Here is a 26,313-nt window from a genome sequence, read left to right on the forward strand (position 1 = left end):
AAGGGACCTCGTGTGGCACCACTGGTCCCTTGGTCCTGCCAGCAGTTGTGTTGTATTTATTCTGTGGACCAACAAGCTTTAACCCCACTCAGGTTGCCACTGTGTGCTGTGGTACACAGCAGCAGCCAGAAACACGGCAGGGCAGAAGCTGGCACCAAGCATTAGTCACCTGTACACCAGCACTGACGCTTGCACGAGCAGCACAACTGCCTGACGCTCTTCTGACAACCAAAGCAGCCTCTTAACATGGGTACCAACAAAGAACACCAGATCCAAGACAGAAACTGCAGATAAAGCTTCTCAGCCAGCAGCTTCAGTGCCAGGTATTCATTGCTGAGCCACACCTACCCAGCAGAGCCAAGTGACAGGCACAAGACATGCTGACACTTGTGCTCTAAGCAGATTGTGCTCTCTGCACTTGCTGTATTACCAGCTGCAAACTTCAAGCCCACCTGCATGCTGGGGTGATCCTCTCTGCACCCCCAACCAGCTCTGAGTTACCCAGCCCGCTCAGCTGGGGACTGCAGGGGCACAGCTGGGCAGCAAGGGTTCACTGCGTTTTTGCAGAGCTGCTGTAGAGCACCCAACAGTGCTGGGCACCCTCTTCCAGGGCAGGCAGGCACAGGGCACTTCAGATGAGGCACGTTCCTTCCCCATGTGTGGTTTTGGGACAGCATGGCAGGAAGGTACTTGTCTCCAAAACTACATCAAAGGATCCTCAGGCATTTGCAGCCACTAAGAATCACACACTGAATTTGCCAGCATTAATCTCTACATGTTGACCAGCACCAGCAATAACTTTTTTCTTTCTAAATTGTTCCTCTCCCTTGGAAAAGGGTGTCAAGGAGGGTCCTTGTTAACAGTGTATTCATGTGCTGCTCAATACCTGCTGTCAGCACCTGTTACCATGAAGCCCACCAGTATGCAGCACATCAAGACTTTGTTTTAGGAATGAGCAGAACTGCACTGTGTTCACTGATGTGCATTAAATATTCCCTGTAACAAGTCAGATAGGATTAGCTTATTCACAGAAAGATGAGATTTTCTTGGATTTACCACATTTAATTTCCATCGAGGGAAGTAACATGTGAACTAGGAAGTACCTCAACAGAAGGTAAATTTCCTCTGCTTCCAATTATCTCCTGTGAGACAAACTATATGCATCACTAAAAACCAAAGAGAGCAATATTCAAACTAGACTTTTTCATGTGCTCCTCCTCATGCTCTTGTTTCAGCACTGTTATAACATTACACAACACTCTTATTTAAAAGCCAGGTTGATCTTTCCAAACTTAAAGCCCATCTATTCATAAAGTCAAGTTATAAGTAACTTTCAAGTCAGAAGCACACAAGTAATACTTTCACAGAGCTATTACAGACTTTTTTTTCTTTTAATAGTAACTTCAGCTTCCAGACTGCAGACCCTCCAATGCCCATTCCCCCTGAAGCTGGTTGCCCTTCCTTCTGCATCTGGCAGTAAGCACTACAGCATTTTACATGCTGTCAGTAGACTGAGAGGCCAGGTCTTCCTTACAGACAGTGTTTGTTTTCTCAGTGAAGCACTCAGCTCTGTTGTCTTCCTCATTCCCAGCACAGCCTACACATCCCACAACCTGCCATAACACCACAGGAGCACTCAGTTGTCCTGGTCCCAGGAGAGGCAGACTCAGCCCTCAGTCATTTATCTTCTAGGGCAATACCCTGCTAAAGCAAGTATGCAGCAAGCCAGGTGGGGAAGGAAGGAAATTACCTATATATTTACACAGATGGAAGCAGATATCCCAACTAATTTTGGAGTTGTCATTCTGGAGAGAGCACAAGCCTGGAGTGGGGCAAACAGGTACCAGAAGGACCTGACTGGTATTTCCAACAGACAAAGCACATCCCCTTCCTTTGCTGCTGGACACATTTCTCAGAGACTGCTGATGTTATGCAAATCTGATACAAGCCCAGAGGTTTGAAGTGCTCAACAGCAGCACCAGGCTCTATAAATAAAATAGCCAGCAAGCCTTAACTCTCATTACAACACAGCCTATGATTAAATTTGCATAAAGGCAACAGCTTTTGGAGACAAAAATCTAAATAGTAAGTCTAGCAGCCAGATGCTAAAATGAATCAGCAGTAAGACACTCACACCTGTAATAGAGCTGACCACATGTACTTTTCATCAGCAAAAGAGACTACCTAAGAAAGGTCAACAAATGCTCTTGAAGATCTGACTGTTGAAAGATTTAAGCCCTTGAACTCATTAGCATTATGCCTCAGAATATCTGAATAAAATCATCTCTTGGTTTCTGCCTGAACAATTATTTAGTCTGGGGGTATCATCTTGTCTAACAGGATTTGTAAAGGAGGCTCCTTTTAAAGAAGTTCTTACCATTTAATCCAGTTACCTTCTGTGTAACTGAGAATGACCCTGAACAGGGCAGGGGGGGAGGCTGTGAGTGCAATCAGACCTCTTGGCATCACCTTGGCCTTTGCTGCTGCTGCTGTTATGTGTTAGCCTTCTACGCTTGCAGAAATTAACCTGAGATGGAGCTTTTAAAAATACTAGGTACAAGTAACTGTGAGTTTCATAAATGCAAAACTTCATCCCAAGGGACAGATTCACTTACTTAGATAGGACCTGTTAGATGCACTAAGTGACTAAGGAGCCTTCTGCTCCTTAGCGTACTATTTCATTGTCAACTCAACTGATTCACTGTTAGTTTTTATCCTAAATGTGTCCAAGTACAGTTGAAACATTTTGGTTTTTAGTCTGGGCACATGTAGTATTTCACGGACAATGAAAAATTTACATAACAACTAGTCTCTATTCCAAAGACTGAGGTTCAGATTTCTTCCTGGTGAGTGAGTTTCTGAGAATGCTCAGGTCGGTGCAGTCCAGCAGACCCAGTGCTGCGCTCCCAAGCAGCTCCATCCCAACTCCATCACGGCAAGGGAACAGAGCACAGATTCTTCCCAGCGCCGGCAGAGACCCGATGAGTCACGGGAGCCAGCTCTGGCAAGAGACTGGCTGCAGGCACAAACAAGGAGCTCAGATTTCACCAAATGAAATGCAATAGAGAGCCAAAAGACTTTCCAATATTTACTACAATAATTTGCTGTTGGAGGGGAAAGGGGGGACATCAATACTATAATTCAGTCTGTATCTGCTAACAGAACCAGGCATGTTTCTCTCAGTTCAGGGCTTACAGGAAAATACAAAAATCACAATACAATCCATAATCTGCTTCCACACAAACATTAACCAGCAACTACAACCACAGTTGCATTTGCATTAAGAGATTAGCTAAAGCGTGTCCCCTGGGGGGAAAGCCTCACATAAATACAAGGTTTCTGAATGTGATTTTCATAATCTGCCTGTTACAGACAGGACCTTAAAAGCCCCACTGCACACTCAGCACTCATTAATCCACTCCCCCATTTTGTTAAACTTTGTTTCAACTGAGTAGCAGTGCTTGACCCTCAGATTACAGCTACAGCAAATTCAGCTGCATCAAATCTGAAGGGAGAACAGCTGAATTTATCTTAATGCAGTTTAGGTACAAAAGCTAAAATTAGTAGTGTTCAATTAAAATCTTCAAAAGAAAGACTTTTCCCTTTCCTTTAATATTTCCAGCAAATTACCCATGAAGTACTGGTAAACAGTGTTCAAAATGTGAACTCAGCTAAAGCAAACACGTACTTATTTTTCCAATACAGAATCTTCAACAAAGCAGAAACTGACTGCAGAGCCTTGCAGGAGACATGCACACTGTTGCTTTTATTTCATTGAATTTGGAAAAAAAAAATGAGGTTAAATCTACCACAACCAAAAAGTACCCAAAATACAACGACTGCCCATAAATAATCCCTATTTTAAGATCTGGAGAGTGCAGCAGTTTTGGGAAAAGTACCAAGTTCCTCTCCTGTTCGATACCCCAAGAAGTCTTGTCCCCAGGGGTGGTCTGACAGGACCAAGAACAGAGACCTGTAACATTGGAGCTGTGCCACTCCAAGTGCAGGGCCCCCAGCCTCTTCCAGTGACTGGAACTGTCAGTTCCAGCAACCAACACCAGTCCAACAAAGCCTAACCTTTGCAATGTGCTTGGTCATACTTCTTTTAAATCATTCCTTAAGTGCATAACTGGCATCTAAATCCATAACCACACTTATTTCAAAATTAGTCCTAAAACTCCTTCTGCAGGTTTATGCTCCCAGTGTATTAGTATCTCCTGACAGTGAAAACACCTGCTGCTAAACTACATGTCAATGTAAATACCAGCTGCCCTATTTTCTCTCACCTTTGAAGGCCAACAGTTAAAGAAAATTAAACACAGACTTGAAGCTATACCATGTATTTGTAAATAAAATAACTTGACAGAACAAGATTACAAAGTATGAAATGAGCCCTTTCAGAATGTTTTAACTACAAGAGAAGTCAATGTTCAGTCCATTTTGTAAAGTTTTAAACAAATATCACTGAGGAATAGGAATATTTCCATAAAACACCTTTTTTAATGCTTTTTTAAAAAGCTTGGACCATATACAACAATTTCAGGTGAAAAATTCCACACGCACGCATTGGTTTTGGTTACAGCTTCAGGGGTCAGTGCAGCACAGTGCAAATTTCATTCACAGATAAAAAGATATATGAAGTAGGTACAGGTACATTCTCAAAATACAGGATGTGATCTAACTCTGAGAAACCCTTTTCCCACCACCAAAGGGTGCTGAAAAGTAAAACATATGGAAACCAAGGGGAAAGTACACAAGGAGATGGGACTCTTTAATAAGACAAGTTAATATTTGACAGCTTAAGAAAGAGGAAACAATTGGATAAGGAAGAAAACAATTGTTAGTCATTGGAAGGTATGTACGAGGGATGTTTGGACTTTGATTCCATCGAAAAACTGAAGCTAGCAAGTCTCCACTCCTAAAATAGAAATACCAAAAGATACAAAAAGTAAGCACTATTAACACAAAGTGCCTTCTCAGAACAGCCCATTTTCCCTGCTGCAGGGTCCCCAGTCTCTCATCTTTCAAGGAAAAAGTATATGCAACTCTTTATTTCCACTAGTCTTTCAATATATACAACCTGGCAATTTTACAGAATCTTCCTGGTCCCAAGTCTGTATCAAAGTGTATTTCCCTTTGTGTATTTATTTCCAAGTAGAACAAATACTCCTCAGTGCTTCTAAAGAAAGCCTTATTTTGAGAAATTGTCTAAGCTAAAAATACTGATGCAATTTTCACCTGAAGCAATGTCTTGCAAAGTATGAGTGTTGAGTGCCTCTCTATAGATGCTAAGTGCACCTTTAGCTAACAGAAATCTCATGGAGGGATATGGCTCTGAAGTACTCTGCTAAATTTTATAAAAAAAATATGACTGACACTTTCAGCATACAGAATGGGAGACTAGTGCAACATGCAGCATTGATTGTTTATTCAATAAATACTTAACCCAATTATTGCCAACCAAGGCAAACAGTGCAGAAATTGTCATGTACAGATACAAAGCTTTAACATTTTTTTGTATAAAGTCAGTCACTACTATATCCATACAACTATTTCAAAGAGGTTTTTCTGCTTCAAAATTGAGGTTATCATTATAAAAATACAGAAACATATATTTGGGGGTTTAACATGTCTTTGCAAGTGTAAATTCTGCATTTATATGGGAACATGACACTTCTGTATTCAAGAAATTAAAGTGAACACTATGATAGAGACATTTTCTGCACTGACAATTTCATGACAGTCCTTAAATACATCTCTCTTGGTCCTGGGTATACATTTAAAATGAACTTGAATCTCACATTTATCCTGAGGTCAGCTGTGTAAAAAGGAAAGCCAGTTTTACAAGGATACTTGCAGGCTTCTTGTTCAAAATATGAGGTTATTTTTAAACAAGCCAATAAAACTCCTGGGGGAAAGAAAAAACCCAGTACTCTCACCAGTGTTTTAAGAAAAAAACTTGTGACATCTTTGGGAATTACTTCCAAAAATATGTAGGCTAGCACACCCAAATGCTGTATCACCCAACTAAAATTTCAGTATGCATTTGCCAAATTTGAAACTTAGAAACTGTTCTGAAAACCAAGTATATAAATCCCCATGAAGAATCTCTTAAGTTTCTCATCTCAAGATCCCAACCTACAACAGAACTTCTGCAAGGAGAAAGCTGCTGAGTCCTGTGGGAATCTGCAGAGTCTTCAGGCCTGCCTGCACAGATGAGGACATAAAGGACATAACATTTGGGTGTCCATCATCCAACATGGGGTACAGTTATGACCTTGTCAAAGCTCCACTTTGAACACAGCAGTTATTTTCAATAGCACCAACAATCTCTCAGATACCAGCATTTAGGCAAATACAGACATAAAATAGGTTTGTTTCTTCCTAGATCAGCACAATTGGTTCAAGGCACTGCTTGGCATAGGAAGTCATAAGTAACAGCAAAAAAAAGAGTTCCCAAGTTTTGTGACATTTAGGTTTGTGCACTGGATGACTTTGTAATTAATTATATACCATGGCTAGAAAAATAAGACAGTCTACAGGATTAACAAAAACATCACCATCCCGTGCATGCTTAGTTTTCCTCCCTAGTTCTGAAAAAAAATCCCACATAACATATCAATGTGAAACATTAGAAAGTATGGGTTGTTAAATTAAGAAAGTACATTTCATTCTCCAATCTTCCACAAAAGTCTAACCCAGACACAACTCAAGTAAATGAAGTTGGAAAATATTCTAATAACATTTGCATCAGTCTATCCCTGCAGAGGAGAAAAAAAACAACTATTGTCTAGAGAATTCATAGATTGAGGCACATTGCAGTTGAAGATATTCAGGCATATTTCATGGCTAGAACAGGATTTCTCTGAGGAACCTCACTACAGACTTCCCCAAAAGCAGCTCCGTATGGTTTGAAACACAACTTGCAACACATGGAAAAACATTTGGTCCTTAATCGCTACTGTCTTCATCATCATCATCATCAGATACATCATTTAAAGATGACTTAGGTGACTGGCTGTAGGAGTCTGACCTAGTGGACTGACAAGCAGTCATCTCCCCTGTAGACAGAAGGTCGTAGCAGAAGTCGCAGATTCTCACTGGCTTGGAAGACTGGCTGGGGAGCAGGAACCTCTTTTCCGAGCAGGGCCCGCACACGACGAAGCCGCACTTGCGGCAGTGGTGCCGGCGGTTGACGGGCGTGAACTTGGCTTTCTGGCAGCGCATGCACACCGTGGCTTCCGAGTCCGGCACCCACACGGCCGCGTGTTCATTGCTGGGGGTCTTCCCGCTTTTGGAAAGCAAATCGGAAACACACTTATTTATGTGGTTCATCCACTCCGACTTCTCTGTAGCAGTGGCAGCATAAACCGCAAAAGACTTGGTTGGTGTCTTGATAAGCCACCCATTCCGTAAGTCTCCCTCATCCTGGATGGAATCAATAGTGACGTTCTCCAGTGGGATTATGTGCTGTTTGTTGTATTTCTTCTTCTGGATGACAATGTTACCATAAACAAGAATGTCGTTGAATAGGAAAAACTGCCTTGCTTTGGGCTTCTTCCTACAGAGTTTTGTTAGGACTCCCTCTCCAATCAGAACACGGCCAGGAATAGTCAGGGGTTGACCAGCTGCTCCAAAGCAGTTTTCCACTATACTTATTCTTCTAGTATTTGCCTCGCTGTTTGCCAAACGATCCACCATCTTTCACAAGTATCCTAAAATCAGAAAAAAAAGTTTGTTATTACAAGAGGACTGAATTCAACAGCAAGCAGCCTTCCCCAAGGAAGGTACTAACCCCGCCTTTCTTAAAATATCTAACAGGACCTGCTGGCTGAGAGGCATTGACTTGGGTTAGATTTAAATAAGTATTAACACCTAAGAATTTTTAGCAACCGATTAGTCTTTTTTCCAAAAGCAAAAATGTTCTATGCAGCTGACAGCTATCTTTATCACACAGACAGCACTTACAGCACTTACAGCACTGCATTTGGAAGCCTCCAGCAACAAACCAGTTCCTCTTTAGTAAGGCTACTGTACCCTGGTTTAATGCTCATATTTCTCTTTATATCCTCCTGCACCTCCTCCAGATGGCAACAGGAAGTATCATCCATCATTTCAAATTCTAATGCTACAAAAACATCAAGTTAACTGAGCAGCCTGGAGACCCACATTAGTTTTAACACAACAAACAAATTATATAATTGCTGTTCACATAGGAAACCACACTCCCCAAACTAGCTCACTACTGCTAATTTTTTCCAGTATGCAAACCTTAAATCATGAGCCAAAACCATGAATCTACCTGCTGGAAACATTTTGTACAGGCCACAGCTTGCACCCCCCACTACCTCTGCTTTCATGGCAAACTCTTGAGCCAGGAAAAGGGTGTGAATCACGGCTGGTGGCTCATCACCTGCTTTCTGCTGCCTTCATTTTGCAGGAGTCCCACAGTCTCCTCACCTACATGAGCCACATCTGCATCCATCACATTCAGGCAACCCAGAGGATAAGCCACACAGCTCACAATTGCTCCTGAGAAAGACTAAGTGACCTGCACCAGCTCAAAGTTTAAAAAAGATTACTTATAATTTTAGGAAGTGCTAATGAACTGTATGGGCCCATTACAGATTAAAGCCCCACCTTGTTGTTCCCCAAGTAGCAAGTAAGATTTTTTTCTTGTGTGAGATAACAGGGAACTAAAATTAAGAAGTCACTATAGTGATTCATACCTTGGCAAACCACTCTTTAGCCTCTTTTGCCCTAGAATTTCCCAGGCAGAAGTCCGGCAAAGGCAAATCCTGCCAACCTGATCCAGATCTGCTCCCTTCAAACCCCTTGTGAGCGCAGCCATGAACCTGAACTGTTGTGCTTGATGGAGCAGTGAGACATCTGGCAGAGCCAAGTGCTATGGACAGACTTTCTCAGCACACAGAAGATGCTACCCCATGCCTCACACAGGGCTGATGCTCACAACACCCCTTACTACAGCCACAGCTTTGGACGGTGAAAAGAGCAGAGCAGCAAACACTCCAGTGCCTTCTACCTGTGCTTCACAACATGATCCCAGGTTGGGAAGTGCTCTACATCACCTACTTTTTCATTAATCTGCACTGCCTGCCATCAGTACAGCATCAGCCTACAACTGAGAGGAAACTGCGCTGAGACACAGCTCAGCTCAGACTCCATCGCTCTGCTACAACCTGATCCAGGCAATCTTCCTCCTATGAATCAAAGCACAGACACTTCCTTACAAAATAGGGATGAAACATCTCACCAGGCCTCATCTAAATAAATATGTTACCTGTGATCACACAGATTTTAAGTTACTGCTCTGAAAGTGTAATTAGTTTCACACTGAAGTAGTTTGGCCAAGTGAGCTTGCACAGATATAACTACCTTTTTTAAGCTCTGCACACATTATCTTGTATTGAAGTCTGACATTCAAGACAGAAGAACCTCTAAAAGTTATTTCTCAGCACTGTTTTTGAATTTTCTTTACATGCCTCACAGCATTAGCACAATACATGAGTAATGTATTAACTGGTTTTATGGTTAGGATAAAGCCACCAAATACAAAACAATTTTAAACTGCAGAAGGTGAAGACAAAATACAAACTGCCAAGTAAAACGTACTAAGAAGGGAACGGAAAAGAAACTAGGAGCTTTTTATGTGTACTTGCTGCTGTCCTAGGTTCCAAAAATCAAATTCAGGTGCCTGAATGCTGAAGTCCAGAATCTGGAACAACAGTTAATTTCCATTAACTGCCAAACAACCATTCCCATTTAACAACGTAAGAGAAATCAACAGCCTTTGCAAACATCAAAACTGAACCAACAGCCCTTCAAACTTAAAAAGCATGGCCTCAGTCACAGGGTCAGTCTAAAGTCATTTAGTAATCCCATGCTCTCCATGAAGTGGGAAAGGATATCAGTCATCAGAATGCAAAGCAGACAGCCCAGAAAATACATTTTTCTGCAGGTACAAATCAACATGCATCACTTATGAACTTACACTTTTATACAAATTATCTGCAAGTTAGAGCAAGTTACATGCTTTTAGCAGTCTGCAGGGGGGAACACTACTGCCAGCCCACCCCCACAAACACAACCATATTGAAGGGTTTCAGTGAAGCAAGCTCTCGGTGTGAAGTCACAGCCACCTGTAGGAAGCAGTTGCTGCTCCACAGCTCCAACTCAGCCACTGCACTCCCCGCCAATAAACTGCAAACTCAGTTCAAGGCCACTGCAAACCTTTCAAAATACAAGTCACTGGGAGAAGAAAACAAGGAAGAAAAAACTAAAGGTTTTAATTAACTGTTCCCTAGGACAATTTAAGAGAAAACAACTCCAACCAGGAATGTTTAATAATCATCATGGCTTGAAATCAAGAGACACGACTCCAGAACGTCTGCCTAGGACTATTCTGAGCTTGTTGTGAAAATAATCACTAACTGGACCTTAAACAAGAATCCTGGGAAAGTTAAAGACTATTATGAAAGACAAGATAAATTGCATCTCTTCTAGATTGAAACTTTTTTCTGTGATGGATAAACATTCCCACCTGCCAGCCTCAAGCCTGTAAATGCCAGAGACTGCTACTGCCAATTCCACCTTTCCAAGGCATTAATTGTATTTTCCCACACTAACAGATTGGACCTTTTAGAATAAGCATTCAGATATCTTTCTCTTGAGTTTTTTAAAGTACTAAAAATTATAAAAACATCTGAAATCCTATGCACACTAATGCTCATACTCCTTCACTAGCCTTTTCTAAGAAAGGAAGTAAGTTCAGAAATGGAGGGGAAACTATCCAAAATACATCCTGATTACAAATAATCATGAAATGTGACAAAAATAGAAATACAAGAGAAGATATCCCTAACTAACAAGAGCTAAAGTTACAAGAAGTGCACCTCTTGCTCTCATGAGCACACTGACCAAGGAGATTTAAATTAAATACTGTTTGGACACACAAAGGAACTTTTAACCCCAAGATGTCACAGTCCAAAAACAAAGTTATCAATTACCAGTCTTTAAAAATTTCAATCTTATCTTAAAGAATATTCAGATCTATCTTGTAAGAGATAGCAGATCACCATGCCCTGGAACTGGGTGGCAATATCCTCCTCTCTTCCAGTTAAACTTTATTCTGAAGTTTCTACTGTTGGCCACCATGAGAAACAGATACTGCATTACTGCCCTGAAGATGCAGGATGTCAAGACCTGATCAAACAAAGCGATTCCTGATTAATGGCAAATTGCTGAAAACATACCCAAATCCTTCCTCAAGCAAGTGAAGAATAAACCAGAACTACAGGCTTCGAAATAAAAGGTCAGACAGCTCCACTTAAGGGGAGAGTGTCTTACAGTTTAGTAAGACACTTATATAGTCTCAGTTTATGGATGCTGTGAAATTCATTCACACTTCTATCATATGTGACTGATTTCACACTTCTGGCACACAAACTCCTGAAAGTCCTGAGGCCTTCATGCAAGGTGGACTCCATTTGTGACGGACTGCTGGTCCTCACAGCCATCAGATTCATGTGCTGTGTTCAGATGGCAGCACAATACTAGCTGCTAGTCAAAACATTTAAAAACCTGCCCCCAAACAAACCAAAAGAACACAAACAGATCACTTTGTAAGAAAACTAGCTACAAAGAGCTACTTCCTAAGCAGGGTTTAGCAGCCATTCCAAATAAAAAAATCTTCACTCGCAAAATGCTGCGATACCTTCAGTTTGTCCCTTTCACACACACACTCTTAGTACCTTTCATGATGAAAATTCTGGGCAAAGGCTTTCATTTCCATGGCATAATATGCTACATAAAGGTGAGAAAATACTCATGACACAGAAAGCCCCAACTCTTCTACAACATAAAGAACTGTTTTTGACATTTAAGTTATATCCATTTTCTCTACAAGAAGCTTCTAGAGAAAGAACAATTCTGATATCAAGATCTTGCTCCTCCATTTCAGTCTAATTTTACATTTGTATCCTGTTGGTGAGAACGACCACCTTCAATGTGATCAAACAATAGACATCACTGAAATTTTTGAAGAACCAACAAGTTATCCACTTACCTAAAACACAATCCATGCTGAGGAAGTCACACACTTACTACAGTTATTAACATTCCAAACTACTGCATCAGGAAAATAATTCTATTAGGGTTGCTGTGCACTGACAAGTCACTTTCTACATAATTTTTTCTTTCTGCCACTGTATCCTGGAGACCAAACCAATGCTCTCCCAGGGCTCAATGCTTCTTCTACAGGTCTTATTTAAAATAGAATGTTTATTTCATATGCTAGCTCTGCTTGTGACAGTGACCAGACTAAACTGCACAGAATTGCTGCAGCTGAGGACAGACATAAGGAGTCAACCAAAAAGAATGCGATCCTGGCTGACATAGTTACACCCAATTCACTACAGTACATTAGCACTGTAGCAGTTAGCATTAGCACCATAAGCAGAACCACAAGTAACAAAGGTGCTGAAGGGGAGAAATGAGATGAAAAAGCTGTTATGGCACAGTGAGGCAGGCTGCATGCAGCTCAGCACAAAACATTTCCTCATCCCAGCTGAGTGCATACTACCATCAGCAGCACTCCCTTCAGGCTGTAGGACAGGCACAGAGGGTGCACAGGAGAGAGACACAACCCAAATACCAAGTTTCTTCAGCAAGACAACAGAACTGGCAGTGTTCCATTACTTCCGGCTTGAGCAAGAACAAATCAAGTCCGGTGTACAGTCCCTGCTAACAATTGTTAATTAATAAGCATCTAATTTTTAGTATTATTTTTCTTCAACACTCCTTCAAGGGAGAAAAATATTACTGACCTTGTCATAATTGTCAGTTAATCTATCATCATCTTTGCAATTAGCTATTAGGCTGCTAACAACTGCATTTAACACATTGCATTAATACAAACCAGGCAGTCCGTATTTCGCAGAGTATGGTATCAGGACACAGGCAGTTTATCCATTCCTATGAATACTCATAGTTAAGGTGACAGCTTTAAAGAAAAAAAGCTTATTTAAGCTGCTGCAAAAAGCACAAGAGCTCAGAACTGATCACAAAGAGGCCCATCCAGTCCTAAAGCTGCAGCAGGATCCTGGATGTTTCAAAGGCAGATTCAGTAACACAAGTCCAATAAAAAAGTGTCACTAACCACACCATCAGAATGGCCAAGTGAGATCTAGATATGGGTGCACTGAAGCAAATCTAGGGAATAGAAAAGAGTCAGAAATGGAGGAGAACAAAAAAAAGAAAAAAAAGGCAGAAACAGCAGATCTAAATCAAAGTACGTTATACCTTGCCACGCAATAACATGTAAATAATTATCCAGTTGTCATAGAGAGCCTTCCTCCCACACCTGCAGGACAACACCAGGAACTCTGCTACACCACATACATTCAAATTAACCATCCTTCTTACCTAAAGGTAACATACATGCTTCATTAAAGTTTCTAAGTCTCTTAATAGCAGGCAAAAGTTACAGGTTTTATCATGTTTGACTCCACAACTTGAAGGTTCTGAATAAAACAAATTTCAAACAAATACATTATACTTAAATCACACAAATTAAATATACATGAAAGGTACAGAAGAGGGTAATTTTTTTTTGCAAGACAGAAACAAGTAAATTGTATACTAAAGACAGACAAGAACTATCTGCAGACCAGGTATCTAATGTGCATTAAATGACTGGTTTGTAAGAGGACTCATTATTTGGAAAATATATTCACAGAGGAAAACATCAATCTTCCTAAAAAGAGTTCATCAGGCAGAATCAGTCATTTAGTTATATGGAAGTATTTTAGTAACAAGTTTAAAGTAATTATTATATATTATCACATCAGACTCCTACAATTTTCCTCTTGCACTTTACCTATGCAAGGAACACAGGCTAATTTGAGTTACAGCTGCATAAACACCAAAAACTAAGTTACCCAGAACCCTCATACATCCCTCACTTAAAGCCCTGTCTGACACAGTAGTATCACTAGATTTTGTGGACAAACTTCCAACTATACAGGCATCTCACTACTGTTATACAGTATGGTGACCTCCATCAATATTATATATATTGCTCTTAAGAGCAACATTTGACATTTTGCACTACTGCCAAGTAAAACACAAGTGTAAATTTCTGAAGTGCAACTTGTTTAAGGAAACTTGTCCATGTTTAACATGCTGAAAATAGCTTTAGTGTGGAAAATCGCTGAACTAGAAACACATACAGCAGATCTGATACAAGTGAGAAGACAAATCAGCATGTTTGAAATCTTCCTTCAGCCTCACTAGTTACACCTCCTACCCTGCATCCTTCAGTACTTCCAGAGAAGGCTGATATTGACTCTTGTCCTGGCTGGCAAAATTACATTTTCTATGGACTTAGATCTCATCAGCTGTAATCAGAAACCAAGCATTCAAAGGTGGCACAAGCCACCTTTACAGTCCTTGACAAGTAGGGCCAATAACAACAGCTGGATTAAACATAATACAGAAAAAGACATTTAATTAAACTTTATTTCTATAATTTAGCATGTAAAATAAAATACTGAGGAAAATTAAGTGTTAAGTATCCATCAACCCATTTTTTAATTTCTTAGTATTTCATTCAATTATCTACAGTTATTTAAATACATTTGTAACAATTAACTGATGGCTTTTTTAGTGTTAATTATATATTTGCATTATTTACCACTTGTTTTTTATTAAATAGTAAAAAGACCAATTTGAGCATAAAGTTAAGTGAAATAAAAAAAAATTCACCCACAAAAATATTATGTAGATAGTAGATATGGGTATGACAAATGTTTTCTAAAGGTCTTATCACTGCTAAAAGCTGACACGACAGCCTAACAACTAAATGCCTGTCCTGTGCTGGAGCTAGGTGGATGCTATTTAAAATATAAGACAACAACTCTCACTTAAAGAGAAATACAGCCTTCTAACAAGCAGTTCTCTAAATGATTCTCTTCAAAAAAGTATTCCCCAAACCGCTGTATATAACAAACAGTCTTGCTATCATTACCATAACCAGCTGGTAAGGATATAGAGGATAGCCCCAATAATATATCAAATATGTATCAAGTACAACAAAAAGCTTCATCCCAATACTGAAAAGAAAGAAAACCAGAGATATTAAAGAGACTTTATCAAGCTGCAGATGATAGCAGGAAATGAGGCAATAAGATCCCTCTGAACTTCAGCATAGTCTTTATCCAGATAATCACTTTTGACTGACCTGGTTAATAGCTGCAGTGTTCAGAAAGCTACTGATAGTGGGACAGAAACTTTGACTTGATTTACAGACCAAAAAAACCCTTTTCCTTACAGCAATGTAAGCATTGAATCTTCAAACCATTTCCCACACCCTTAGTAAATAATGGTATTTAATAAAGGCAAAAAAGCTGCAAGATAAAACACTAGAAAAGATGATGGCAACACCAAGGCTGCTTCAGATTACAGATGCAGAAATGCTTGCAACATTTTATTCTGAACACTATAAAGAAAGAGTGTAAGCAGCCATCAGTAGCACATTGGCAGGAAAGAGGGTGTTACTGTGGATCTCTCCCAAGTCCCATTTTATGATTCTCATGATTTTTAGGATTTTCTATATGAACGCATTTTTTCTTCCCCCCATGAAGACACATCTTCATGCATTGTGCAAGCCTGTGGAGCAATGGCTGCAGTGTGGGGAAACACAGATTAGCTAACTCACCCCCTTACTGGTATATCCAGTATGACCCAGCAATCTTAACCCTTCATTTGTCTCAACCTGCTGGCCAGTGCTGTGGCATCAACCACAGAAACCAGGCCGGAAATATGTTAACAGCAACCACATCACTTCATACTGTAATGTGCAGCCTGCGAATGCTCTGCCTTGACAAAACTTTAAAAACCTTCAGATTACTTCTGAGTCCAGCATATAGTCATGTCCAACTACATCATGGAAGTCATAAAAGCAAATCCATGCATTTGTCTGGTTAGATGTCATTATAAACCTATAATTACTATAATGAACCATATGACAGTTCATACAAACTATAATTAACTGTTTTGTTTTTAACTTCTGCACATGACAGTCACAAACCAAATCCTACTAAAATTCTTCTTGAAAGCACAGTGTAGATATTCTTGTTTTAACTGGCTGACATCTTATAGTTTAGTAATTCTTTCTACAAATTACAGTTAATTTTTGTATATTCTAATTTCCATCTTACAAGCAAGGACTGCTCTTTCCCTTTAATTCACCAGTTGTGTAATAATTGCTCATATAATGTAAATAATTCTAAATGTATAACAACAACCAAAACCTCACTTTATTATCAAACCTGCACAGCAGGTGCATTGCTTTTCAAGTTTGCATTATCCAAAGGAGTTAGGAAGTCCTGAGTTAAGAATGCCTAGAAAGGCCAATTCTATCTTCAGGACAGAGATCATTTCTAGGGAGATCTTTCAAGATGTATGACCTTACATCCCCTAACCCACTCAGAAGCTCATTTGGGTACAGAAAGCTATCCTTAGCAAAAGACTATTTATTTTGCCAAGCAGCATATGTATTAGCACAGTAAGAGCAGAGCAGAGCTGTTTTACTACTCTTTACAGGCTACTCTGCTGAACAATCACCACACTCCTTGAGCTGCTGTATACAGGCAAAACCATCCAAGTTCTGCACCTCAGCTCCTCACAAGGTTTGGTATTTAACACCATAAACCTCAGCTGGAAATAGAACACCAACTTAAACTGCTTGTAAACAGAAAGTCCAACTCCCACATTCAGAAGGGTTATAATTCTAAGTAATCATAGAGGAGACACAAAGAAAGGCATGCGGAAGAGGGCTGTCCCACCATACACGTCTGGCCTGTTTTAAACCTGCCCTGCATGAAGGATCAGAGGAACCACCTTGGCCATAAGGCCACGTGCAGGAATAGCAGCACCCCTGCTCCAAGCAAGAAACATGTGGCACCCATGAAAGAAACAGAGAAATCCAGAATTAGCAAGTTCAAAGCTGCTCCCACTATCTTCTCCGGCTCGGGGAAAACATGAAAGATGGAAATGCAAGCAGTACTAAAGGGTTTGTGCCACAGGGAAGTGCCTCAGTGCACTCCTAGACCAATTGGAAGGGGTTGTATTTCCCTCCTGTCCCCCTGCAGCACCAGAAGTCATCCCTGAATGCCTCTTAGGAGAGAAGATACCTCACTGCAGAAGTCCAGGAGGAAAATTCTTGTAAGTGGCCCAACTTTTTAATGAAGTCAGCTGCTTATTACCACTGTCAGGCTTCTATTTACAATAAACCATGGTAGCTGGTACTGTTTTTGTCTTCTGGTGTGATAGAGACAGAGCTGCTGCTGGGAAGAAACATTTAATTCTTCATCCCCCACCTGGCAGTCAGGGGTTGGAGCAAACAGAGCAGCTATCTAAACTAACTTCTGTGTCCTTACCCATCTCTTGATAAGCTGAGCATTTCCCAAGCACCTACACAGGCTTGCATGGCTTTGAGCAGCACTTTGGGAGCTGAGGTGCTGCCACATTTAGATGAGAAAATTCTTAACACTGTTCAAGATGTGAAAGAGAAGGTTGCCAGCATGAGCATGTGAAATAGCTGGAATTAAAGGAATTATTTAAAAAGCAACCAACCAAAAATATACACAAAAAACCCCACAAACAAAACAAACAAACAAACAAAAACAACAACAAAAAAACACAGCACACAGCCAAAAACCCTGAAAGCTTGAATTCTGCAGAGATGAACAGGCAGGCCTGATCCACCATGAATAGTGCTCAACTTTGACAAACTTGTCTCTCAAAGCACAAAAAGCTAGATCTAGGCAACTACAGGCACAGCAAATACTTGCAGCTGTCAGCATACTAAAACAGGGATAAGTAAAAAGGTTGATATTTTGTATATCTAAAAATTATGTATTAATAAACTACATAACACAAGCATGCCCTTTAAAACTAATTAACAAACAACTGACTAAAAAAGTTCAGTATTCAGATCAAGTTTTTGTTGTCATGGGAAAACACCTCAGTATTTTGACTTGCCATCTGCAGGTATTTAAGAGCACTGTCAGTGGTTTAGTTTAACTTCTGGTGCTAGCAAACTGCATCTTTCATTTTAACCAAAGCACTGGGGACATACACCAGAGTACAGTTTCAAAACCAATTTCCACAGACCTGAAGTTTAAAAAAGCTGAAGTTTTCCACAGTTCTAAGTAGATAAAAGACATCAGAGGAAACATAGCCAACAGATCAACACTTTAAATGTGCCTGTGCAGAGGACAGCAGCCTGGGATCCTGCTCCACCTCAAGAAACTCCAGGAGACACAAACCCCATCTGCTGAGTCGGTGCCTAAGAGATCACTTGACCAGGCAGCGATACCAAACACTGGGATGTATTTTTCTGTTTACAATTAAACGTTTCCCTACTCCAACTGTTTAGCTGTTTGGAGAGCCTCTCCCACAAAATGTTACTCTGCAGTTTGGCAGCAGGGACAGGGACTCGCCCCTCCCTTGCAGGCTGCCCGGACAGGCGCCGGGTGTGCCCCTCCCATCCGATACACGGCTCTGCAAGGAACAGCTTAATGCTGAGAGCCCCCTTCGGCAGCACCGGGCCACGCTCCTGGACGAGCAAATTACTCGACAGACATACACACTTAACATTAAATGGACATTGGGTGAGAGGCATTAAAAAAAAAATACCAGCCAAAAGGACCTGACCAATTTCTGAGCAAGCTAGAGCCTGCTTCAGCTTTGTCAACCCCACGTAACAAAGAGAACCCACTGCATCAACATTTTAAGTTTTAGAAAAGACCTATTTAAATGCTTTTGAGGAGGGGACACAGCATCATTAGTATAGAAAAACACAGATGCAGCTGTTCTACAAGAACTACTGCCAAATCCATCTTGCAAGCAATTTTGCAAAACCAGATTGGCTGTGTGGTTTGTTGTTGTTGTTGTGGATTATTACAGCACACACGGAGATAACTTGTTAATGGCTACCCAGACCTCTCAGTCAATGTGAAAAAGAGGATTTGGTTTCCAGTGACTGAAATAAATTGCATTTTTCAGCATGCTTCTTGCAGCAACTTTAACTGACAAGTGCAGAACATTCACAGAAAGATCTCTATACATCTGTAAGACACAAGTAAGTATACATTAAAAATAGCACCTCCTGGATCTCAGGGCACCTGCTTGTTTCAGCACCTGAGAGCTACCAGACCAGCTACATGTTCCAAAGACCTTCATCATGTACACAGAATTTACTTTTCCTTTTTTTTTTCCCCCCACAAATGCAAACCTGCATTTTCCTACAAATGCAGCCTGTTCAGTGGCTCATGTATTTTTATTATGCACAGGTACTTAAGACAGTGTTAAAAAAAAAAAGCTTTCTGTTTTAAGTTTTCTTCAGTTCATTTTTATTACCATTATGAGAGAAGTTACTGACTTCACTAACAGTCTAACAAGGACTAGAGGACAGGTAATAATTCACAGCATGACCAAACTAGAGAGAACTACCAAGTAGTCAGAGCCTGATGAGAGCCATTAATTTTCTACAAAGTACTACAACACAAAAGGACTTTCACTTTTAGCAAGCCCTGTTTTAAAAGAGAGCAAAGTTTTCCCATGGAGTCTCACAATTTACGAGCACAGCATAACATAATTGCTATTTCATTTTTATTATATCATTTTTTTTCACCTGCATGTGTTCTTCGAATCCTGTTATAGGAAAAGAAGTTACAAAACAAAGAGGTTTCTTTTATCAGCTCAGTAATTTTAAGCATTTCCACAAAACTAAACAAGACAAGCCAAGTAACAAAACTCAACCTTCTCCTCTCTAAGCAGATGCAACCACCTCAAATTTCTCCTGCTCCTGACCCACCTAAGCTAAGAAATTTCTACTTTGAGGGGTAACCCTAATAATATATCATACTGCAGAAATACTTTCAGGAGGCCAGGCAGCTGATTGCTGACCTAACAGGATCAGACATAACACTGCTGGAGCACATTTTCAATATTATAGTAAGAAAAACAGAATATATAGACATACTGAACTCTTTCAAATTCTTCACTCCTTAATTAAAAAAAGATCCAAGTAACTTCTACCACTAGTTCATCAGCAAGAATGGACTAAGGACAAGTATGACTGGTTGCAGGGAATCCTTTCCCTACTATTTAAAACCACTGAAACAAGTTGCCCAAATTTGTACCAAAAATGGCTCATACCCCAGTAACCATGTGCAGCGCTGGCATCAGGAGATCCCAGAGATGCAGGCAGCCAAAACACAGCTTAGGGCTTGGAATCAAACTACATGCAATTTTCAGAAAGCTTGACAACACTGAAGTGCTGCAATCACAGACCTGTCACTGCTGATCCCTAGCAGTATTTAAAATATCTTTATCCAGCATTATTTAAAAACACATAAACCAATATGTGAAGGGTTGAATTCTCTTTCTGAGCAAGGGACATAAGACCTTTCTTACATCAAATCCTGCTACCTGGTGACACATGGATGAATGATGAAGGTCTAGAAAACTGACATCTGACAGCTATTAATAAAAGCCAAAAGGAAAGCTATAGCAATGATACCATAAATAAAATTTGTCACTCTTCAATGCAACTGGCTTTTCAAACATAACCTGTGTGTTAAAAGGGCATTTCACTTCCCTCGATGCTGTTACCCTGGATCAGAGAGAGGGGTGGAAGGGGAACTAATCACTGTCACACACAGCTTTCAGCACAGAAGTACACTGAAAAATCACTCTCAGAAGTTTTACATTACCAAGTATTGACAGCTAAGGCAGGAGAAATTTAAAGCAGAAGGAGAAGAGTAAAAACAAGGAGTTATTTCCTGAAAGAACCCCTTAATCACAGCAGCTTACTGTAGGTGATGGACTTCCTGGGAAATGCACTCACTGGCCCTTTTCCCTTTCACTGCTTGGCAGATGTGTTTGATTTATTAGTTATATGGAAAGCAACTGGAGTACAGACTATACAGAGGACAATTGGAAAACTGCACAAAAGTTTGCACTGAAGTTAACCCACACAAGGAAGATGCTGGCAACCTGAACAGCTGTATGTATGGTACACTGTTAATTTGGTTAGCAAATTATGTGTACACTTTAGAAATGCAGATGTTAAAGAACATGCTGTAACTTTTCCTTTTTCAGAAGGCATATTAAGCACTTAAAAGCAAAACAGTTACCTCTAGATTATATGCTGGAGGCACAAGAAGCACTTAAAAAAAGCTAAAGCTGCTGATACAAAGATCCTATTTATCACTACTTAGCAGCCCCTGCGTCTGCTTGAATCAGTAAAATTTCTCAAGAGACTGCCTCTCAACACAGTAAATAACTGCTTGCACGTCATCTTATTACATTCATCCACATTCTTACAACCTCCATTACATTGGGGATTGGAGGGCAGGGTGATGCAGCAACAACATTCCTGTAATGAAAATCCTTAACTTTCAACTGTTTTTTTTTTCTTCTTTTGGCATGTGTAGCACGATTTTGGCACAGAATGACAAATGCCAAAATCCTGCCACATTACATACACAATACGCTTAACACTGTTTTTTACTGTAGAAAAAATGATGCAAAGAGGAAAAAATAGAAAGTCACTCCCTTCCATTACATTTTTAAAATCCTTAAATTATTTACGGTCACTAATAAGCTAAAAAAATCCCAACCAAATGAACAAAAAAAAAAATCAAAATATGTTTTTGTCCAAAGAAGCAGTACTCTTACCAATGTATGCAACTGAAGTCAACATGTGTGCATTTTTGACTGTGCAGCGTTGAAGTGGCAGGCTGAAAAACAGGCAGTACACTCCTAACACTTCTGCACAATAGTATTTATTTTCATAAAAGGAGAATTTTTGTCCTACAAGTCTCAATCAAGCCACTTCTCATGTGTACAGACTCATTTATTTCAACTGGACTACTCCTGCAGCCCTGAATTTGCAGGACTCTACTTGCTGACATAATCCTATCCTACAGTTCACGACAACAATAAAATAATCTTTAGTAAACATATTCTACCATAGAGTAGTATTTCACCCCTCTCAACTATAAAAACAAGTCCTCCAATGAATCATAAGACAAAAGTTATCCTACAATAGCAAACTTGGCACTTGCAGCATTAGGGAGAAAGTTTTAAATAAGTGTTTCTATTTCAGAAATCCATATTTGCCTGTATGTATTCTCTTTTGGAATATCATACTTTCATCCAAATACTGAATTAATTCATGAAAGTACTAAAATATACATATATAAGGACGATCTATAACTTTAAAAAAAATCCAAAAATTAAATGAAAAAAGTAAGCTTGAATATTAACACAGTTTGAAATAAGTCACAAACATGCCTTTACAATTTGAAGCTGTACAGAATAAAGCTTCATCTCCTAGTACAAAATCAAGACTTCGTACTTCTTACCTATCATGATCTAAGAATTGTATTAGTTTTTAATACTAGGATTTCCTTACTTGACATCACCCATTAAGAGGTGCACTTTAGGAACAAAAACTGGCATGCCATTTTGTTTGCTAGGACACCACTTCCAACATTTTATCTAACATACATTTTCAGAAAATCAGGTCTGCAAATACTAAAAAATTCAACTCTGCCTTATCTATGGGCCATGCCTTGATGCAAAGCTTTCACTTAAACACCTCTATCCCTCTTTGGTGAAGACAAGCCACTAAAAATGCTGTAAGTGTATGAAACCAGTGTTTGTACTCTGCCATAATTGCTCTCATGGGGCTTTGGGCAATGCTCTGTCATATCGTGCCTCGCCTGAAATTGCAGTTCCACCTCTTTACTGCTCTGAAACTACCCTGCATCCACTAACCACAACAGCAAAACTTAGAACCTACCGTACCTTTTGAATATAGCAAACAGTTTGCCAATGGTAATTCTTGTAAACTAAAGGGCTTTAGGACACAATGGATAGATCCTTCTGTCACTCTGGGGACATGTCTAATTACTACCGTTAAAGCTCAGCCCTTGATTTAAGTGAGACAGGACAAAACTTTAGCTGAAAAATTATTTCATCACTGCATCTAATGAAAACTTGCTTTTCAGGTAAAAAGATGCTACTCTCTTTCTACAGAATACAACAAGAAAACTGAACCAGCTTCTCCAGCTAAAAATTTCTACACACCAGCTCTCATTTAGCATTTAAGGGACTTCCTCTATGCGGGCTTCTATGCAGAGCAAAACTCAGACATACCAAACGGCACACAGCTGATTTGCATTCAGAAGGAAGAATTTGGGACTCAGGCACACAACACTTCACTTTCACTGTTGTTTTCAACAAAATTGGTGGCACTAAAACTCTTGGGAGAGTATTATTTAAGAAAGTGAGCTGATATAAAAGACATTTAACAACACTGGGATTCCTATTACCCACTGGAATTAGTCAACAGTATTTAGATTAGAGGCTAAAAGCAAGAGCACTGCCTTCCGAGCTAAAGAACCGATTCCATTCTGCATGCTGATGACTGCACACAAAGCAATTAATCTGCAGGATCTCAGCGCTGATTATATTGCTGTCTTTAAATACTTCCTTCAGACAGGCATCCCTAAAATAATTCAATATACAAGTATCAGAATTTAAGATCTAAATATTTAAGTTCTCCTTATTTCAGGACAGAAAGAGGAATTTGCAGTCTCAGTTCTGAAACAGATTCCTGTGTTGTGGGTCAGGTTTTAGAGTCACTTTGCCTACTGTATTAACCTCATCTGACCTTAAGCTGTTAGGCACATTGAAGCTTCAGCTATAGTGTTTCTCAAATAAGCATCAACCCTTTCAGTAACTCTTAGCACAGCCTGAGGACAGCTTGAATTAGAACTTAATGATGCTTCTGGAAGCATTTGCATCAATTGAGCCAAAAGACAATCCTTGATCTCTGGTTAAGGAAAACGTCCTTTTGGTTATCAACAGCCATTGTACTGATGCTTCATGTCAAAACTCGAGTTACAGCTATTTCCCTTAGTAGGGACAAAGCCGATGCCAGGACGTGCTGCTCAGCAGACTCACCCATCGCTTTCTTGCCGTGATGAGCAGTTTTGCCATTTATAAACATCGGTGCCTACGAACATAAGTATTTCAAATGAGGCGAGAGAGGAAAAACATGCAGCTGTCTTTTCTCGAGCTACTTTCAGAAAACAGCCTATGAGCCATACGTATCTCTAGCAGACTAGTTACAGTCCCCTCAAAACAGGCGAATTTCATAGAGAGAAAAAAAAAAAAAAAAAAAAGGCACCTTATGCTCGCAGCCGCACGACTCGCGGTTCCGCTGTTTTTTTCACAACAGTGCCAACATTTTTCGGGCGACTCCGAGAACGACACGGAGTTTCACCGGGCAAGCGAAGGGTCGGGGGCAGCGCGGCCCCGCCAGCCCGCCGGGGCAGGAAGCGCCCTCCGCCCGCCCGCCTGTCCCGCCGCCTCAAGGCGTCTCGGCGGAGTCACGAGTCGAGGAGTTTCGGGCACTTACGTAACGCCGCGGGGCCGCCGCCGTTGTTGTTGTTTCTCCCCTTTCCCGAAGACGAAGTCGTTTCCGAGACCCTCAACTCCCTCAGTGCCCTGGGACAAGCCAGCGCCCGCCGCCGTCGCTTCCTTCCCCAGGTCCTGCCCGCCCCGCCGCCTCCCTCCCTCCCTGCCGGCGGGACGCGGCACTGCCCCAGCCCCGCGGCGGGACAGGGGAGCCCAGCGCCGCCTCCCACCGAGAGCTCCTTCCCCCCCCCGGGCAGCCCCCGGTTCCCAACATGGCCGCGGGAGAGCGGCCGGAGTCCCGGCGGAGAAGGGCTCCACAAGGAAAGTTTCTCTCTCGCTCCCCAGCCGGCCCCGACCCAAGCCCATCCCCAGGCGCCCGGAACACGGCCGGACAGCACTACTCACCCGGTACAGCCCGCTCCGGCCGCCGCCTGCCCTATTCGCCGCACGGCCGCGGTCATACACCCCGCGCCGGGGGACGGGCTCCGGGACACCGCCCGGCGGGGCGGGGCCGCCGCCATCTTGGGCGGGAAGGAGTAGCGCCTCAGCCGCGAGCTGCCTGCCCTCAGAGCCGCCCTGAGCGGGGAGGGCGGGCCGGGGGCGGCTCGGCCGATCACGACCCATGAGTGGCACCTCGTGGAAGAGCGATGCTCCAGGCAGGATAGCTGCCTCGTGAGGTTTTTTAAAGAGATGTTCCTTGTGGACGATCGCGGGTTTGTGTTTGTGCCTGTGGCTCTAAGTGTACTCGCCCAGAGGTAATTCAGGATGGGCACGTTTTTGACCACCTCTCTCTACGCAGCAGATGGAAGGGAATTAGTAACTCTTCAGTCTGAAGAGTTGCTGGTCAGCCTGGAGAAACTATGGCAGAAGGGCTCCCACCAGAAACACTGTAAGCACAAGGAGCCCCTTCCATCTTCTGTGTCAGAATTTTTTGTGTGTACACATCGAGTCACCCAGAGCAGTATTTCCCCAATCTAGCCGGCTGCTCGGCAGCTCAGCTGATCCTCCAGGGTTTCCAGCCATTGATGGATGCATTCAGGGGGGAAGGGGGAGGGGGGAAGGTTCTGAAGAGTTTTGGAGCAAAGAGAGGTAAGAGGGTACAGCACCATTCACTTCGATGATGTTGCTCCAGTGTTAAAGTCTGCGCTGAAAAATGGCCCAATGGGCTTTTTTTTTTTTTTTCCCTCAAGAAAATTTCACTTATATGTAATATGGCAGTTTCATTTTTCAAATTTCACATTATTGAGCAATAATGTGGTTGGCTTTTCTGGGGATTAAAAATAGGTAGTGGGGCTTTCCAGTAGTAATCATGAAACTGCTGAACTTTCTGTGACTTCCAGCTGACTTTTCTATCCCAGCTCAAACAGGGACACAGATAGGCAAGACCCACATCACTGAGCTGAGTTTCTCCTCCTGTGGCAGAGGCACACAGAAAAGGGAGCAAGACATGGAAGTCTGAGCACCCTACAGCATGACAATCTGGTCTTCCACTTCCCCCTCAAATCCATCCAGTGTGTCAGCCTGAGCTGTCATGTAATTACTCTTAATGCACTGATTTATATAAGGTGTGGGCCAAGCTGTTTAACATGAGTTTTTTGGAAACGGGTGCTTGTGGCTTAAGCCACAAATCTCAGATTGTGTGCAGCAGGGTATATTTGGCAGGTGCTCCATGTGTAAAGAATTCAGGCACAGCCAATATTTAAATTGGCCACGAGTGTCTTCATTTTGCGACTTCCAGTTGCAGAGAGATCTTCACACCAGAGGATCTTTTATGTATGGGCTGGGATGGTTCTT

At 41.3% G+C, this 26,313-nt stretch overlaps 1 protein-coding gene across 8 annotated transcripts; it reads right to left on the reverse strand.

Moving 5' to 3' along the window:
• Positions 1–4,324: 4,324 nt before the first annotated feature.
• PLEKHF2 (pleckstrin homology and FYVE domain containing 2) lies at positions 4,325–25,091 on the reverse strand. 8 transcript variants are annotated; one of them, XM_077187765.1, is made up of 4 exons: positions 24,925–25,091; positions 24,064–24,115; positions 21,769–21,830; positions 4,325–7,715 (listed from the first exon to the last, which is right to left on the reverse strand). In XM_077187765.1, the coding sequence occupies exon 4, from the start codon at positions 7,699–7,701 to the stop codon at positions 6,952–6,954; it is 750 nt and encodes a 249-aa protein (XP_077043880.1). In that variant the 5' UTR covers positions 7,702–7,715; positions 21,769–21,830; positions 24,064–24,115; positions 24,925–25,091; the 3' UTR covers positions 4,325–6,951. The 8 variants fall into 8 exon arrangements, with proteins under 8 accessions (XP_077043880.1, XP_054490395.1, XP_054490405.1 ...); XM_054634420.2 differs by lacking the exon at positions 24,925–25,091 and adding an exon at positions 24,290–24,513; XM_054634430.2 differs by lacking the exon at positions 21,769–21,830 and having other exon boundaries at positions 24,925–25,090.
• Between the last annotated feature and the right edge of the window lie 1,222 nt (positions 25,092–26,313).

This window comes from Agelaius phoeniceus, chromosome 1 (genome assembly GCF_051311805.1).
Source record: "Agelaius phoeniceus isolate bAgePho1 chromosome 1, bAgePho1.hap1, whole genome shotgun sequence".
Lineage (NCBI taxonomy): Eukaryota > Metazoa > Chordata > Aves > Passeriformes > Icteridae > Agelaius > Agelaius phoeniceus.